Source organism: Onychomys torridus, chromosome 1, assembly GCF_903995425.1.
Source record: "Onychomys torridus chromosome 1, mOncTor1.1, whole genome shotgun sequence".
Taxonomy (NCBI): Eukaryota; Metazoa; Chordata; class Mammalia; order Rodentia; family Cricetidae; genus Onychomys; species Onychomys torridus.
This window is the reverse complement of record NC_050443.1, coordinates 3356055-3374428: the sequence shown is the minus strand read 5'-3', so window position 1 is coordinate 3374428 and position 18374 is coordinate 3356055. Positions and strand designations below refer to the sequence as shown.

Here is an 18374-nt window from a genome sequence, read left to right as displayed (position 1 = left end):
TACCCCTACGTCACTTCCGCATCAACACATTCAGCTGAGAAGAGGCGGGAACCATCCGAGCTGCACCTGAGCCCTCCACCACGGACGCCAAGGTACTCCCAGGCCTGCCTACCTCCTTGGGTCCCACCCTCCACACCCACGACCGAAAGAGAAGGGCGGACACACTGGACACACAAGGGGCTCCATAAAGTAAAATACAACAAAATGTTTAATGAGCAAATTCGTATTAGCAAATATGAAACTGCCACAGAGAGGAGGAGCGGGACAGAGACCACGGGTTGAGGGTCAGGATAAGACTAAAGAGAAGAACCAACTACTTAAGAAACCAGGGTGGAGAACAGGGAGGACCCGAAGCCAGAGGACGGGAGCTGTGGTCCTGCAAAGGGAGGGCAGGGCACTGAGGGCCAGACAACAAAATTCAAAATAGTTTGGCCATAAAATATAAACACGCTATGTTCCTACCATGGGGAAAGGGGGGGAAGAAAGGGGTATAGGGAATAAGAGGAGGCCATCGGGACGGGGCTGTGGGGGTCCTACCCGCCCTGCTGTGCACACAGTCCCCATCCCAGCCCCTTCCCTGTGTCTGTGTGGGTGCATGTGTCTGTGTGGGCCTGTGTGCACTTGCCCAGTCCCCTTCCTGCCCTAGCCCCCCGCCCCCCGCCCCCCTTAATTGCTGCCATTCCAGTTGCTGCCGGCTGTCATTCGGCTGTCACTCCTCTGCCCATCATCTTCAGAGAGGGGAGAAAGGAGGGGGGGACAGGTGGGGGAAAGTCCCCAGCCAGCCCTGCCCCCACCCTCCCCCAGCCACCTCTACCAGAAGTCCCGGCGGTGGTAAGAGTCAGGGTCACAGTATTTTGTGACCACCACTCTGTTGGCGAACTTGCGGCCGGTTAGGCCCTGCATGGCTTTCTGGCAGTCAAACACAGAGGTGAACTCCACAAAGATCTGTAGGAACAAGAGGCAGATCTGTGAACAAGGCTGGCTCCCAACAACTAGTCAGCATTTAAGTCCAGAATCAGAGCACAGGAAATGAGAGAACACTTCAACACAGACTGTGAAAAGACCTTCAGTTCAGTTTGAGGATGTTCACCCAAACATTCTCCAAACCCAAGACAGCAAAGAACAGAGACATCACAGGAATGGAGACAAACAGGCAGGCCTGAGTCACCTGGGTACACTGAGGAGAAGGTCACTCCTCTATCAGGCATTCTGCAGGGTACTGCTCCCCAAGCCCCAGTAACAGCCACGCTGTCCCACGCAGTGGGTAAGGAAAGCTCAGAAATTAGGTTCCAAGTCCAAACTAAACTAAAGCACTGAACCTTCATCTATTTGTGCTGCTGATCTTGTCCTACCTGCTCACAGGACATGAATACAGGAAGCTAACATGGAAGACCCAACAACGACCGCCCCTCTTCAACAACCAGCCTGCCTTTAGAGGGAGGCGGGTGGGGCGAGATAAAACTGGTAGGAGAAACTGTGGGGCCAAAAGCTTGCTATACAACTCTGACATCCTGAGTTCAAGCCCCTCAACCACTTTCAGAAAGACCTGACTTCTCTCCTAAAAGTAGTCCCATGTTTGCACAAACATAAAACTGAGTGAGTTAAAAATCTGTTTAAAAGAAGCCAGGCATAGTAGTGCACGCCTTTAATCCCAGCACTCGGGAGGCAGAGGCAGGAGGATCTCTGTGAGTTTGAGGCCAGCCTGGTCACAGAGTGAGATCTATGAAAGGTGCAAAGCTACACAGAGAAACCCTGTCTCAGGGAAAAAAAAAAAAAAAAAAAAAAAAACCTGTCTCGGAAAAACAAACAAAAATTTGCTTAAAAGAAGCAAAACAGCAACCAAATTTGGAGTTTGGACCTCACTGAAACAAGACACTCCAGAGACAGAACAAAACTTGGGTAGATTAGACACCAAGGAATTAACGAAGGTGGTTGTGCTGTAATAACAGCATTCTTGGGATTTCTTTAAACTGAGGTTACAACACTGGTTCTCAACTAGGGACAGGACATGTCCCCAGGAGATAATCAACAATGTTTGCTGTCACAAAGAGGGTGTAGCACCTACTACCTATAGATGGCCAAACCCCAAACACTTATCTATCCCAAAATGTCAACAATTGAGAAATATAGCTACATTTCTAGCATGAACTCTGAGACATGCTTTAAGCACTGTCTAAGCCAGGTAGAAGGATACACACCTGCTATCCCAGCACCAGGGAGGCTAAGGCCAAGGCCAGCCTGGGCTACCCAAGACCTGATCTCAGAGCAGAAACAAAGCCACTCCCAGAAATATAACTTAAGAGCTGGATGATAAATACTAAAATTATCCACATCCGCCTCTTTATTTTCTTTCCTTTTTTTTAGGCAGGGTTTCTCTGTGTAGCTAGGGTTGTCCTGGAACTCACTCTGTAGACCAGGCTAGCCTCGAACTCACAGAGATCCACCTGCCTCTGCCTCATGTGCCATCACTACCTAGGCTCCTCTCTTAGGTATTTTTAGAAGACCCATAAACAACAAAAGTAAGGTGGATATGGTAGTGTATGCTTCTAATGCCAAAGCCTGAGAGTTCGATGCCAGCCAGCCTAGGCAACATAACAAAACCCTGTCTCAAATATGAAAAATCCATTTAAAAAAAAAAAAAAAAAAAAAAAGCCAGCTGCTCAAGAAGCCAATCTCTCCATTCACCCTTTCTCCTGTACTTTCTCCTGTACTTACTGTACTCAAGTCAGGCTTCCATAAGGTACCAGACTGAATCAGACTAATAGTGGCTTATCAAAAGATGACACAGAAAGCAGGGAGGAGGTCTTCTTCCTTTTGACTCCTGTACCCCCAGCCCACCTTGCACACATCTGCTGCATTCCCAAGGTGCACTTGAAACCTGCCCAGCCTCCCCTTAGGAATTCGCACACTTGTTTCTACCAAGCCCCACCTTCCTGGAGTTCCCCTCTGTCCCGCTAACTGCTTCCTAGCAGTCTCTATTAGGGTCTCATGTAAGTAACCTCAAAGGCTGTTGTTGCCTTCCACTTCACCTAACACTCTTAGTTTCCCGGGCCTTTCTCCCTCTCCATCTCCACAAACTCATACCAATCCATTTCTCTCATCCCCTATTACAGCCAACACCACACTACTCATGGACACCAATGGTTTCTGAATGTCACTGGGCAATTTCACAACTTCACCACTTCAAATTTTATGGGAGATACAAACAACTATATATCACTAGATCATAACAGTTTACAGGACTGTATGCAGTATGTCCTTGACTATAAAGCACATCAATCCTCCAGCACAGAAACATACTCTAAAGCAGATCACCATCTCTCAGGTTAATATGAGATATTTCATATATATCAGATATATCACCTGACTCATGCCTGTGCCCTCTCCATACATTTACCAAACTAGTTGGCATCACATTAGCCTTTCTCTCTCCTCTAGGGAAAAACCCTAGGCTTCTTCCTCAAGTTCATAAGGCCCTTTGCCCTCCCCAGATGTAGTGGGTAGCCATCCCAGCATTGGCCGGGAAGTTCCAACCCCCACTGAGGCTTCAGTAATGATCACGCCCACAAGGCGGGGCGGAGGAGGGAGCGGAAGACCGAGGAGCAGGAGGAGGTGGCTCTCTTGGTTCCGGGACACTGGACGCTGGAGGTAGACCGAGCAGAGTTCTCCAGAGAACACCGCCGGACTGTGCTATACCTTTGCCAGACCCTGCAACCTACCCCTTCACTTGTAAGTTACCCCACAAAATAAACCTCCCTTTTAACTACGTGGAGTGGCCTTAATAATTTCACCAATACCCAGTCCTTCCTGCAAAGTTGGCCTTCTCTCACAAACCCTTTTGACCACACCAAGGCTGAACATCCTGTCCTCCGCTCACTCATCCACACACCTGCCTGCCATACAGCCATCAGCTCTACAGGGCCACAGCAAGTCCCTACTTTTGTCTGGCGGTGGTGGCACACGCCTTTAATCCCAGCACTCAGGAGGCAGAGGCAGGCAGACTTCTGAGTTTGGGGCCAGCTTGGTCTACAGAGAGAGTTCCAGGACAACCAAGGCTGTAGCAAAGTTCCAGGAAAGCCAAGGCTACAGAGAAACCCTGTCTTGGGGGGGGGGGGGGGGGGGGCGCGTTCCTACCTTGAATATACCCACCATCAACCACACACACAGCAATACTACCTGAAGTCTCTGCTTTCTGTCCATCTGCTTAGGACAGACTTGCCTAGCAAGATAACCTCACCTCACTGAAACTTACTTCCACCTTCCACTACCTACCTATCTAAAACCAGAACCTGGGTCTGTGGATGTGACTCAGTAGTAAAGCACTCACCCAGCTAGTATATGAGAGGTCCTGGACCCCATCTCCAGTACCAGAAAGAAAATAAAAGGAATCAGGCAACTTTGATTCCCAGCCTTCCTGCTACTGCTCAACCAAACAGTGTCCCCAGCTGTTTGTGGTAAAGAGCTCTGTTCACAACCAAATATAGAGTCAGAATACCACCAACCCTCAGCAGCACCTTCCAAGGTGGACATGCAGAGCTGACCTAAATCTAGCACAGTGGAGAGGTGTTAACTCCATGGCCTCTGAAATCAAGACCACAGACGTGATGCCTAGCTGTGTGGCTTGTCGTATTTGTGCCACATCCTATGAAGAGGTTCTGAGCCACTAACAAGAGCAGACCTAGCTTCAAGAAGTACCTGGCACCTGAGACACCTAAGTAATGACTGTCTATGGCATCTTTCTCTTCCTCCCACAAGGAACAGAAAAAGTAGATAGGCTGAGACCAAATGCTTGCTATCGGCCCCAAGCTCCCACAAGGCCTTGACCCTCTCTGGAGCCCCTGCATCACCCTTGGCCAGCACTGGAGGGATACTGAGAGATGCAAAGGGTGATAAGGAGGCACACAAAACAAAGAGAGCACCCTGACCTTTCCACAGCCAGGCACCTCGACGCCGTCCACGGGCCGGGGAATCTCAATGGACTTGACCAGCCCGTACTTGCTGCACTCATCTCGTACATCCTCTACAATCTCCTCATACTCCTCATCGTCCAACAGCTCCTCGGGCAGCACCATGTTCATGAGGCATAGGACCTCAGTCGGGTGACCGCCCATTTGCACCTGAGAGCTCATCAGGCCGGGCACTTGAAGGGTCACAGGTGTCTGATTGATAGTACTCTGTGGGGTCAGGGAGAACAGAAATGTCACACAATGACTCCGACTAGCCTCCCTCCATTCAAGCCTGTGCCTCTCACACCCACTAGGGGGACCATTCCTCTGCTTCAACACTTACGAACCCACTGCCCAAACCCCCTCCCATGAAAACTGGGGCAGAACTTCGGAAAACCTTCCCATCCAACCCTTCCCACCCCCAGGGCCCCTCTAGCCAATGGAAGATGACGTGCCGGGAGGCTCACCAGCGTGGCATTCTTGGCTCCTACACTCGCCCTCTGGACAAGCAGCTTCTTGTCCCCTAGCTGCATCCCATTCAGCCCCGCAATGGCCTATGGTCAGAGGACGAAGGGTGGAAGGGGTGCGGGAGAGGCACAGGTCAGGAACCAGGGACCCAGCACTTCCCCCAAAGAACCAGGCATTGATGGGGAAAGAGTGGAAGGCAAAGGGCATTTAGTTTGGAAAGAGGCAAAACCAAGGGAAAAGGAGTGAGTCCCCACAAGCCCTTGCTTCAGACTAACCACCTCCCACCCTAGCCCGAGGAGAGGAGACCTAGGCTTAGAACAAAGCAAAGTTAAGAAGAGCGAATGGAGCAAGCAGCTAGGCGCTCAAGGCTCACCTGATCTGTAACGTTGATGTCCACGTACTCACAGAAGGCATAGCCCTTGGAGAGCCCTGTGGCGCTATCCTTGACCAGGTTGAAGGCCTTCAGAGGCCCGAAGGATGTCAGCAGCTCCTTCACCTGCAGGAGGCCAACAATCCATCAGGGTTTGGTCAGGCTGAGAGGGTGGCTAGCAAGGGGGCAGAGGATTTACCTGGTCATCATTCAGGTAGTTGGGCAAGCCCCCGATGAACAGTTTGTGGGCAGAGTCTGGGACTACAGTGGATACAACTCCTAAAGACAAAATGTATAAAGACTTCAACTCCAGTATACAGTCATTTCTTTCTCAACATCCAAGGAGAAAGCAGGGAGTGGCGACATACATGCTTGTCTTTCAACACTTAGAAGGCTAAGGCAGGCAAGAGGCTCAGTCTCAAAAAAATAAGTCTACAATAAGCCCCTTCACAAGTGCTAGCCTACCTAAGATACCTAGTCAATTAAGGTGGGAGGGAGGAAGCCACACTATACACACTTCCTACACCACACACCCCCACATTCTGACAAGTACACGAGCATAGAACACCAACAACTAAACGTGAAAGATGTCCTAAGATCTGACAACCACTCAGAACTCTCACTCAGATGCTTAGTCCTTTGCCTTCAGGGTCCTGCAGGGGTGGCCTGTTTCCAAGGTAGTGTGACAAGAATCTGAAAGGCTGCTGAGAATCCCAGAACAGGCCTCAGTGCTAGCCGCCACTTCAGTGGTGACGAGTAGCCAACTCTGGGAAGCTATGTTCAGGATCCATCAACAATCCAAGATAACTACACAGTGCTATCAGCTGAGGGAGTTTTACTTGCCTGCTCTACTCAACTCAGGGCCCATGTGGATAAGTGTTGGCCAGACAGTTCTGTGTGGCACCATGCCAGCCTCACCAAAATTATCACTTAATTCTCAGAGCCGTCATCAGGCCCCAACATCAATCCAGCCTGACTCCTCAGTTCAAAAGGCCCACTATGTAGCCTCCCCATTTTCTGCCCTCCCCCTACTAAGTACAGCAGTCCTCCTAATCTATGAGAGGGTGAGATACTAAATGGACATACCCTAGAAACTCTGTGCCCTATCCATCTTCCAGGCTATCATTTGTCCCATTGTAACACTTTAGCCCCAGAGAACTGCAGGCATCAACCCAGATACTTCTAACCACCAAAGCTGTAACCCAGTAGTAGAGTCACACAGACCACAACAGACCTGGTTCAAGTACCACCATGACAAGCAGAAACATTGAAGGCCAGGGCATATCCAGCGCTGCCATTGGCCAGGAACAACTACTTTAAAAACCTACCATCTGGGGCTGGAGAGATGGCTCAACAGTTAAGAATTTGTCGTTCTTGCAATGGACCCAGGTTCGGTTTACCAGCACCTGGCATGATGGCTCACAAACATCCCTAACTCCAGTTCTAGGGATCCGACTCACTCTTCTGACCTCCTTGGGCACCAGGCATGCATACGGTACACAAACATATGTAGGTAGAAACACGCATACACATAAAATGAAACTTTCAAAATCCCCAGGTCTAATTCAAAAGGAGTGCAGTCTTAAGAGTAGAAAAAAAGTGACTTCTAGAGCCCAACTCAACAGCGCCTTTCAAAGAGGCAGCTCAGTGCTCAGCTCTTCATCACTCTCCGACAAGTAAACAGTAAGGCAGGTCATGGCAGCAGCTGGGCCCCAAGACCAATCTGGTAATCATTGTGCCGTGTCTCAGAGGCAGCCCAAGGCAGGCCCAAGCTAGGTGCCTTGAGTTCAATTCTTTGCTGTCTACACCCACAGAAATGGGAAGAACACCACACTACACACAAGGACATATAGAAGCACTCTGAACCACTTAATTCCAGGGACACAAGGTGCCAACACTGGTGAATAAGAGGTTCATTTCTGTGGAAATGCAGCTCAGGCTTCCACTCTAGGTGATAGCAATACACCAGCATACACTCTCACCAGGGAGGATGTCAGATATCAGAGGATGTCAGCCTTCCAATTTACAAATTGTATTTTAACCCAATGATCAAGATGTCTATTAGATTTCATCAAATGTTTTTCCTATTTAGTCTATGTAGTGACATTTGTTTTCTTCCTTTGGAAAGTCAGAAGATAGGGGGCATAAAGACAGAATTCCACTTGCTCTGCCTTTTCCAAAGTGGTAATGAGGTGCCAAATCACAGGCAGAGCTGGAAAGCCAAGTTTAATCACAGCAGACTCCCTGTGGAAGAGGCTTGCCACTTAGCAGCATGACCCAAAGCACCTGTGCCTACATCTACATGTTACAGCAAAAAGGTTAACACAAGAGAACAGAGAAAAGCTGAGCAGAGACTCCAGGGCCAACCTGTGCAGCCCAGGATACCTATAAATTTAATGACCATGAACAAAAATTTCACCACCATTCCCGGCTTTCCTCCTCTGTGAAATGACAATTCCACCTTCTACAGAGGATGTCACATCAAACTGTGATTAACACTTAACAGAGGCAGGTGTCGTATGGCACATGCTTGTGATCCCAATACTGGAGGTGAGGAGTCGAATTAGGAGACTAATCTGGGGTACAGTTATACCATATACAAAAAACTCTACAGCCAGGCCTCCTGGTACAAGACTATAAGCCCAACTACGCAGGAGGCTGATGCAGAAAGACTGAAAGTTCAAGGCCTCCCTCGAAACTCTGCCTCAAAACTAGTAAAAAGGTCGAGGATATTGTCCAGTGGCAGACTACTTACGTACAAAGGCCCTTAGTACAATTCTTAGCACAGTGATGATAACTCTGATAAAAACAGGTAACATAAAAGGCCTGACTGTGTGCCAATTTTATTTGTAAACACAAGCAGTAGGCCATGGCTGACCCCCAAGTCATAATCTGCGACTGAAGGCTAAAGCAGACCCAGGGACAGCAGTACGTGCACACGACACAGTAAGCCCAGCAGGTGGCTGACTATGTAATTAAAGAGCAACTCAGTGAATTTGGAGGCAAGAGGTAGAAACAGGATGTTCTATAGCTTCATCTGAGAGGTGTAACCAAAGTCATCGAACAAGCTGGACCCAGTGGCAGAGGTCTATAATCCCAACTACTCAAGCAGCTAGGGGCAGGAAGCTCCCACGCTCCAGGCCTGTCTAGAGAAACTTAGTGAGACCCTCTCTCAAGAACTTAAAGGGGCCTGGGATTCACGTCAGAGACCTTGGGTTCAATCCTCAGTACCACAGTGAATCTTCTTCAAGCAGTACATCGAGGAGCATGTCAGTTTTAGACCTAAATGTGGAAAGAGGCACTGACCTTACCAGAACTTACTGTGACAATGTACTTGGTAGTCAGGGCCCTGACCCCAAGTCCTCCACTACCAGGAATTCTCCCTGCTCTAAAGTGGAGAGGGCACTTGGCCCCAACGGGCATCCTCCAATGCTGAGCATCAGCCAGCAGGACCCCCAATTCTCAAAGTCCCAATCAGCCTCAGACCTGGGCCTCATTCACTTAGCTAGAGCCCCAACACCATGGCTTCCTACAGCCCAGCAGGACAAACAGGTTACATATCTCCACTTATACCCCACCTCACTGCCAAATGCTAGCTCAGCAAACTACAGCCTGCAGGATGACACACATGTCCTTAGGTTTCACACTGTGACCTTACCAATCAGAGGTGATAGTAAATACAACTACAAGAAATAGCCCAGGACACATGCCAGACAGACACGGAATCAGTGAGCACTGACATGCTAGGTAGGACCACACACCAGGACCATGCAGAGGTCTGTTGATATGCACCTGTGGGTACATACATACACACCAAGCCCTGAAATTCCAGGACGAAGGGGCCAAGACAGAAACAATGCCCAGACTGCAAGCGCCACACTTCCCAACACCTCTGGTCTGAACCTGGCTGACATTTATAAGCTGTGTATTCCCAGATCACAGGTCACCACCTCAGAGGCCCAGGACACATGCTAAGCTAGAATATCCACAGGGTCCAAATCACACGCACTACCTCCAAAGCAACTCTAGCTGGGCTAAGTACAGGAATCTGGGTTGAGGGAATCCAATCCCCCCATTCCCCACCCCAACAAATTCCCACTCACCAGGCACATAAACAGAAGGGTTCTCTGACATGCCAGGCAACGGCTGGTAGTCATGAGGCCTTCGAATCTTCAATGACTGGCCCTGGAAGATGATGCCATCAAAGGCCATGGCCTGGGTCGTCTCATCCACTGAACGGAACTGAAGGAAAAAGAAAAACAGTAGAATTAACAGGTAGGCAGGGACTAGATTAGACCAGCCTCCAGGCCCCAAGACTGTAACTTTCCTCCCACTTGTATAAACAAATACCATATACCAAACCCTGGACTGGCCAATGGGCTAACAGTCACAAGATTGCTTCTAGAAGCTCACATTATAAAAAGCAAATATCCTGGCACCCCACAGATATGAAAGCAAGCACAGAGTCCTAAGCTCTGACAGACAGTGCTGGAAAGGGACCAACTGCTGAAAGAAGCCAGCATGGGAAGTTAGGTCAACTGAGTTAGTGCAATGACAGCCAGGCTTTCTGATGAAGCGACATTTAAACTCAAGTCTCCAACAGTACAAATCAAAGTAGACTCTGATGGGCAAGTGCAGACTGAGAAGGAACACTCAAAAACCTCAGCAGCCTAGATCACTCCAGCACCTCCACTGTGTTTTATGTGTATGGCCCCAGAGTTGAAAGCTAGGTCTTCATAGACAATAGGAATGCAACTGCCTTGAAAGGTGATATAGAAACATCTGGAGTAAACTGCTTCAACCTAAGCCCCAAATAGAAAAAAAGCACATTGTGTCCTCTGCAAGACCAGCGTAGCCTAAACAGAGTGGACTGGGCCAGAACAGTCTGCAGAAACCAACAAAGCAAGCAGTGCCCAACAGGCCTCCCATGCGAGAGGGAACATAGGAAGGCCTAAGAAGGAGGGGACTGCAGAGCTCCTACAGCAGCCAAATGGAAAATGGGTTGCAGAGAAAGCAGTCAGAGTGGGCAGCACAGACCAGCCCCACTGCCCCTTACCCCATCACTAGAAAGCTCACCTCCAAAAAGGCAAAATTCTTATCTTGATTTATCTGCACAGCCAAGACTGGGTTGCCAGGGGCCTGCGTCAACCCCCCCAAGCGCATCTGGGCGTTGAAGAAGTCCATCATAGCCTCCTGCAGAGGGAATAGGAGACAGGGGAGGGCGGGGAGGGAGGTGGAGAGAGGAGGGGAAGGGTGAGAGAGGGAGACACAGAGGGGTTTGGGGGTAAGGGGAGAGGAATGAGGGGAGGGAGAAGGGGGGAAGGGACAGTGGAACATGGGTCAGGGGTATAAGAGGTCAATAGTAGGAACAAATGCAGGAGGAGGAGGAGACAGGAGATAGGAGCAAACGGGCCAGACAGGACAGGCGTGAGGGGAGCCATGGAGTCCAAACACGAGGAGGAGGAGGAGGAGGAGGAAAGTTATTCAAGAAAAGATGGAAGAACATGACAGCAAGAGAAAGAAAAGCTCAAGGATGACGACACAGAAGAAACACCCGGTGCAGACAAGGCAGGGAAGGCAGAAGAGCAACAGGCAGGAAGAGAAAGACAAGCAAAGGGACAGGAAGGAAGCCCCAGAGAGGCGGAGCACGGAGTAGAGTGCAGGGCAGGAGGGATGGAGGAGCAGGGGAGGAAGGGGCGGGGCGGGAGGGGAGGAGAAAAGAGTGATGTGGAGGGATCTGGCCCTGGAGTCCGGGGGCTGGTTTATCAAATGTAGCAAAGTGCAGGTTGAGAAAGTCAGAATGGACCTTACTTGCCTTCGACGATGGTAGCAAACTTTTTGTTGCTACGAGGGATCTCAGCCCCACAATATTTCACTTTAAAGAGAAATGGAAACAACTCTTTGATCTCGGGATTCTCAGGGGTGCCACGGGAAGGGGTGGGGAGAGGGATGGGGGAGAGGAGCGGTAGGGAAGGTGGGGGAGGTCAGGGCTATCAAAAATAAAAGAACAGCGACCATGGGAGGGATGTGTGGGAAAAGGATGTGGATAGACGGCAGAAAAGGAGAGCATGTCAGAAAAACTGCAGGGACGTGCGTCTGTGTGTATGTGTGTCGAGTCTCCCTCTCTGTCTCTCTCCAACACGTAGGTACAATATGTAGGTAGGTACATTATGTGTGTGTTTGATCCCTGGGTTGCTGGAGGAGGTTGGGGAAAGGGAGACGGGAGAGGGGAAGAGGAGGGAGGGAGGGGCCACCCCCAGCCCGGCCCCTGGCTGGCTCAACTCCATCCGTCCGTCTGGGAGGGGGCCGGGGGGTCTTGCAGGAACAGAGTCTGACCCGTGCAGGTTGGGGAAAGGGAATGGAGGAGGGGAGGAACAGGGTGGGGGACAGGGGAGAGGGCAGGGGTAGGAGGAGGGCAGTACCTCAGTGATGCCAAAAGGGATGTTGCCCACGTAGAGGCGTCTGGCCTGTCTGGTCATCTGGCTCCCAACCACAGGCACCGGCGTTGGGGTCACAGCCAGACCATCAGGAGTCATGGTGGGGAGAAGGGCAGTGGCTGGAATCTGACCCGCAGCTTAGATGGGTATAAACAGAGTGAAACCCCATTACAGCAACCCTAAAACCAGGACCACTCAGCATACACTGACCTTACCCACCCACCCTCTAGCCCACTTCATTTAGAAGCTCTTCAATCAGCCAAGTCAACTCATCAGCAGGGCCCCAAGCTAAGAAGCCTGGTTTCCTAAGGGCCTGGTGTGGAAGACTTAATTCCCTCCTCCAGCAGGGCTACCCTGAGCAGGTGCCAGAGGCCCTTGGGTGAGATCCTTCAGTCTCACCAAGGGCACACACACAGGCACACACACACGCACACGCACACACACAACTAATAGAAGAGATGTCCCAATTTGAACCTCTACAACAGCCCATGAGGAAGTAGGGGAGGCCTACCTTGCATGGCCTTGTACTGCATTGGGGTGATGTGCTCAAAGCCAGGTGGTGGCACGTCCCAGTATTTACGCACCTTCTTCTTCTTCTCATGGCGGGGGGAACGACTGGGGAGGGGGAAGGGAAAGTGGGGCAGGGTAACCTCAGTCTAACCAATGCTGGGCCTGCAAGACCCTGCCAGGAGCACCTCCCAGACCTCCATGCCCACCCACACATAGGCTCCACTCTCTCCAGGAGGGAGAGCTGGGCCTGGGCGGGACACTGGCAGATGACACTCTTCCCCAGCGTTCGGGCCAGGGTGGGGATACGAGGCAGGCAAGATGCACAGGTGAGGAGGAAGAAGGGAGTGGACATGGGGCAGAAGGGGCAGGAAGAGACGCTCACATCAATCCACCGTGCTCCTCTTTAGCGCCTCTGGTCAAAGGTTTGCTGGGGTGGGAGGGAAAGGTATGGGAGGAGTGACTGGGGACCTTCGTCTTCCCAACACAATACACCCCACCCAAGATCACTGAACCCGGGGACTGAGGCAGGACCGAGGAGAGCAGGGAGCATGCAGGTCCCCTCGGCCCTGCCAACCACCCCCAACCCTACTACTCCCAGGAAGGAAAGAGGAAGTCAGGAGAAGGAGCAGGAAGAAGCTCTGCCACTCTATGGAGAAACTGAGACAGGGAAGGAGACTCTTCAGAGACCCCACACTGCCTTACCTAGGAGCAACAGAGAGGAGGAGGGAAACCCAGAAGGGAAGACAACTGAGTAACTAGACCAACAGCCCTGAGCTGGAAATTAAAGCCCAGGCTTCAGCTATCACCCTACTCCAGAACTCCTAGGAAGCAGGGAAGAAACAGGAGCAGTGCTCTCCAAGACAACCCCAAACAGAACCAAAGCAAGAAAAAACAGTCGGCCCTCAAAAACAGGGACAGCCTTGCCCTTAGAAAGGGGAGAAAGAAAAAACCTCATTCCCTATCCCCAGGAACTAACTATGCTATGCCCCCAGCAACTCACTGGTACTGCCAAAAGAGAAACTCAAACCCCAGAAACAGGGAAAACCGCCGACCGACCGAGTTCAAGGCAGAACAAGCAGCACCCATACAGAAAACAGCCACGCAGACCCAGGCTCTGACAGAGGGCCCAGCCAGAGGTTCCAGAGTTCTAGTACCTTCTCCTTCGCCTGTCCCGAGAGGCACTGCGCTGGTCCCGGTTACGCCGATCTCGGCTCCGGCTCCTGCGCTTACGGTCCCGGCTTCGAGAGCGGCTGTGGCTACGCTTCCGGTGCCGGTTCTCCTTGTCCCGTTCTGGACAAGTGTGAGAAGAGATGGGATGAGAGGAGAGAAAGTGCAGGCCCAGCCCACCCTGCGTGCTGGTGGCTATGCCAAGACCCGGGGAGGCCACCCCCCCCCAGGGGAGGGCTTTAATGGAGGAAGACAACAGGCTTCCTGGGTCCACACCCGAGTCCCCAAAGACTCTGAAGGGACCAAAGGGACAGGGCCTGGAAATGCCCCCGGGGTGTAAGATACCTGAAGATGCTCAAGAGGAGCTGAGGAGCCAGAGAAGACAGAGGAGGCTGGCTCCTGGTCCCCCTCGAGGGCTGAGGGGCCTGACCCCAGGGTCGTCCCTGAGAGGGGCAGGGCTAGAGGCTGGGGAATCAAGAGACCCAATGATGTTTTCCTGAAGAAACTCAGCAACCCCTCAGGAAAAACCTCTGCAACCAGCTGGCACCCACAGTCCCACCATAAGGCCCCAAGGGTCAGGTGCCAGGCAGGATCTAGTAACCCTAAGAAGTGAGGAAACTCAACTCCATCCCTTCCCAACCAGGTGAATAATGTAAGAGCAAGCACCCTCTGAAAGGGAGGACTTCTTTCTGAATGTACACAAAGTAAGGAAACGATGCCTCTCCAGTACTTCAACTGGTGGTCCAGAGCAGTCTCATCCAAAACCACCAGACCCTCCCTGACTCATTCCCTCAAAGCCAAAGGCAGGATGGGCTAGATGGAATAAGGACTTGTGGCTTCACTAATATCTATTCTGCTTCTTAGCCTCTTTGCCTCAGAGAATATGGTTACTAATAGAGAATATCCTTGCAAGAAAAACTACAGAACCTTAAGAGGGCAAAGGCAGGCAGATGTAGCTCTTCGACTTCAAGGCCAGCCTAGTCTACACAGAGTTCCAGGACTGCTGGACCCACAAAAACACAACATTATAACCTCAATTCTGGAGACTGGCCCTTCAAGGTAGAAGCTAAACCAGGATCACTTCAATGTATTTCCAAAGTACCACTAATTTCTCAACCATCATGTGTCTACAAAAACACATACACACAGAGCCAGGAGTAATGAGGCATATTAATATTCCCAGCATGTAGAAGGCTGAGACAGGAAGATAAAAAGAATTGGAGGCTAGTAAGTTAAAGGAGACTCTGTGATAAAAACAAACTCGAAAATTCTAACAAGTGTATCCTAAAAGTACTGACTTCCAAGACTAGCAGTAGGAAAAAGCAATGAAAAAGATCTCAAAGTAGATTTTAAACTTACCACACGTTTGAATTGTATTTTTCTGATGCAAGAAGTGGCAAAATTTGAAATCTATTTTAACTCCATTAGCTATTAATACTGAGGAAAGCACCCAGGAAAGAAAACATAATCTCAAGATGCTTCTGTCAGAATCCACACAGACAGAATACTTTCACTTGCATTTAATTATCACTATTGCTTTGGGAAAACTAGCTCATAGAGCAGATAAAAGGAAACTGAGGCACGAGGAGAGCCCAACAGCTAGGAAACAATGAAGCCCAAACTCAAATTGCAATGCCAGTAAGTTAGAAACCAGGCTGTATTATTGAGGATCAGGCAAAACATTCACTTCAGAGTCTGGGCACAAGGCACAACTACTAATGACAAAGGATTTTATTATTTTTGCATTCACACATGCAAAAAAATTTTTAAAAAAAGCTATCAATCAAGAATTAGACAGAGGCAAGCAATGGAATATTGGGACAGGCACAGCACCAGGCAGCTCTGGCTCCACACCTGAAGTGGCACCACTTATAAATAAATCTCCAATGTCTTTGCTGCTGCTAAGCCTCAAAGACCAGCAAAGAACTCCAGAGAGGAAGTGACAACATGGGGTGCCTATAGCAGTGACAGGGAAGCTCCCTGGAGACTTAGAGAACTGAAAAGGGCTGAAGCTGAGAAATACAGGGAGGCTGGGTCAGAGACAAATACCCACAGGCAGGGGGACAAGTTGGCAGAATTTTCTTCCAGCAAGGCAAGAGTCTTCCACATAACGACGCTGGACAGTTGAGAAAATGGAATCTCATTTGCTTAAAATGCTATACTACAGTTGTCTTATGTACAAAGCTCCACCAACCAACCCTTCAGTGCCAGGTCTCAGGCCCTGTTTCCAACACGAGCAGGGACACTCTGAACTACAACTCATCTACCACAGCCTCAAAATCAAAAGCCAGCTCAATCAGCTCCACTTGCAGCACATCGGAACTGGCTCAGTCAGAGATCTAAATAAAAGCAGGATCTTAGCTTTAACACCCAATTCTCTCTTCCGTGAAGGTCACATCTACACCACTCAGGTCTCATGAGGTCTTACAGGAGTTAACACTGGGCATCCACTTTCCCCACCATTTTATAACTCCAACACCAGGTCTGCCTGAGCAAAAAGATCACCTGTCTTCACAATAACAAATATGGCTAATTAAGCATTTGTTGTATCCCAAGCCACATACTAGATGTACGCATTGCTCTCAGCTCCAGCTTGCGACTAAGTAATGCCTGGAGCTTTTTTCTTTTTTAAAAGGAAAAATAAAACTTTATGAGCCTCAGTTTTTTACCCAGTCAACAAGAAATTATTTTGTCCTCAGAAGCCTGTTACAAATGACTCACTTAAGAAATCTATTTAAGCCAGGCGGTGGTGGTATGCTTTTAATCCCAGCACTTGGGAGGCAAAGGCAGGTGGATCTCTGTCAGCCTGGTCTGAGAGTTCAAAGACAGCCAGGGCTGTCCTCCCCCTGCCTTGAGGGTTAAAATTAGTTTATTAACAAATCGCCATGCCTTGACACATGGTAAGCCCCGAGTTTAATTACAACTATAATCAATGTATACCACTGTTACTAATCTCAAAAACCCAGTAACTATACAGTGATAGTCAGCATACAGGAGACAGATACTAGAGCATCATATCTACCAACAGCAAATGCAGGTCTTTGAATTCAGGGACATTCAATTCCTACGCAGTAGACTACTCAAAGAAAACACACCAATGGCACTCAGAAAAATTACTTTTTCCACGTACACTGTTTCTGGTACTCTCCTCTCAATTCTAGCTTCAATTCAAATTATTCTGAATGTCTCATTCGGTCCTGCAAACTCCAACCAGAACAAAAGGCAGCTTGAGCATCAACCTCAAGAAACTCAAGCCCTTCTTCAATCTCAAACCAAAATAGAAAAGGTTGTAGGCATGTCTTACAAGAACCCTTCCCTCTGAATCCCTAAACTCATCAGCACCGACACAGCCTGCCTTTTTGATCCAAATTCATAGTATAAGAGCCTACCTTGGAGTACCTGCACCCACTAATCCATTAATGTCAATTAGGCCAGCTCCCTCTTTCTCATTTTGTGATATTGAGTGTAAGGACCCGAGATTGAAATGATACAGGACTTGGGGTTTGCCTAAAAGCAGGGATATGGAAGACACTCTCAGAAATTGTCAGCCGCCAAAAACCCCAAGGCATACATGATTTGTGCATGATGAGCACAAAGAATGCAGTGGCTTCCTCGACTTTGGCGGGCAAACAGGTGTCGGACACATTTATATCTAGGGCGCCGTGTGGCGGCTGGGACAGAAATATTCTGGCTGGGAAGCGCCAGAGAAATCGAAAAAATATATAGCAGGCTCGAAACCTGCAAGCACCGGGAGATTGCAGCGCCAGTCCACGTGAAGGAAATGGGGGGGGGGGAAATGCCTCACCACCGCCATTTTGGAAACAAAGGGGGCGTGGAGAAAGGAAAAGTACGCCCGACCGGAAGCGGAAGTGCCAAGGCAGCAAAAGAAAAAGACTGGATTTAAAGACCTAAATTCATCTCTTTCTCAAATAAAAGAGAAAAACTTAAAAACCAAAAAACCCTCACGTAGAAGATTGCGGCGCGCTCTCAACGCGCCAACGCGACGCAACGCGCCGCCTCCGCCGAGACCACGTGGGCGCGGGATATTCCTGCGCGCACGCGCCCTGAGCCTTGCCCGCGGCCCCTTCCCTGCGCTCGGAGAAGGGGAGGTCACGTGGACGAGGCGCGCGGGCACGGATGGGGGGGGTTAAATCATGCGGCCCCAGGGAGGGGAACAAGAGGGAGAAATGGCGGAGGGGCACGGAGCGAAGCAAGAAGCCACCCCACAGCCCCGGCGCCCTCACCTTGTTTATTCTCGTTGAGCTGCCGCTCGAACTCGTCGAAGTCCGACATGCTTAGGCGGCCGCGTAGGGCCCTGTGCAGCTCTCGCCTCGCCTTGCCGCCCGCCCGCTCCGGCTACTTCCGCCGCTGGCCCGGCTACTTCCGGCCCCCGCCGGCACTCCGTCGCCTACCTAATCAAGCCCCCAAGCCCCGCCCCGCCCCGACTCCACCCCCTCGTCCCGCCCGCCCCACCCC

At 50.3% G+C, this 18374-nt stretch overlaps 1 protein-coding gene across 2 annotated transcripts; it reads right to left on the bottom strand.

The window, feature by feature from the left end:
* Positions 1 to 185: 185 nt before the first annotated feature.
* U2af2 (U2 small nuclear RNA auxiliary factor 2) lies at positions 186 to 18336 on the bottom strand. Of its 2 annotated transcripts, none has more exons than XM_036186707.1 (12): positions 18143 to 18336; positions 13886 to 14021; positions 13114 to 13158; positions 12733 to 12836; positions 12207 to 12358; positions 10861 to 10977; positions 9888 to 10026; positions 5984 to 6063; positions 5788 to 5910; positions 5402 to 5500; positions 4926 to 5174; positions 186 to 945 (listed from the first exon to the last, which is right to left on the bottom strand). In XM_036186707.1, the coding sequence occupies exons 1-12, from the start codon at positions 18189 to 18191 to the stop codon at positions 811 to 813; spliced, it is 1428 nt and encodes a 475-aa protein (XP_036042600.1). In that variant the 5' UTR covers positions 18192 to 18336; the 3' UTR covers positions 186 to 810. The 2 variants fall into 2 exon arrangements, with proteins under 2 accessions (XP_036042600.1, XP_036042608.1); XM_036186715.1 differs by having other exon boundaries at positions 5414 to 5500.
* Between the last annotated feature and the right edge of the window lie 38 nt (positions 18337 to 18374).

Bases quoted from the DNA above. Each gene is read 5' to 3' on its own strand.
- U2af2 (XM_036186707.1), bottom strand. From the start codon at position 18,191: ATGTCGGACTTCGACGAGTTCGAGCGGCAGCTCAACGAGAATAAACAA. The intron at 13,159-13,885 runs GTACTAGAACTC...CTCCCACCCCAG, and splicing joins CGGGACAGGCGAAGGAGAAG to CAAACCTTTGACCAGAGGCG. The intron at 5,501-5,787 runs GTGAGCCTTGAG...CTCTGACCATAG, and splicing joins ACATCAACGTTACAGATCAG to GCCATTGCGGGGCTGAATGG.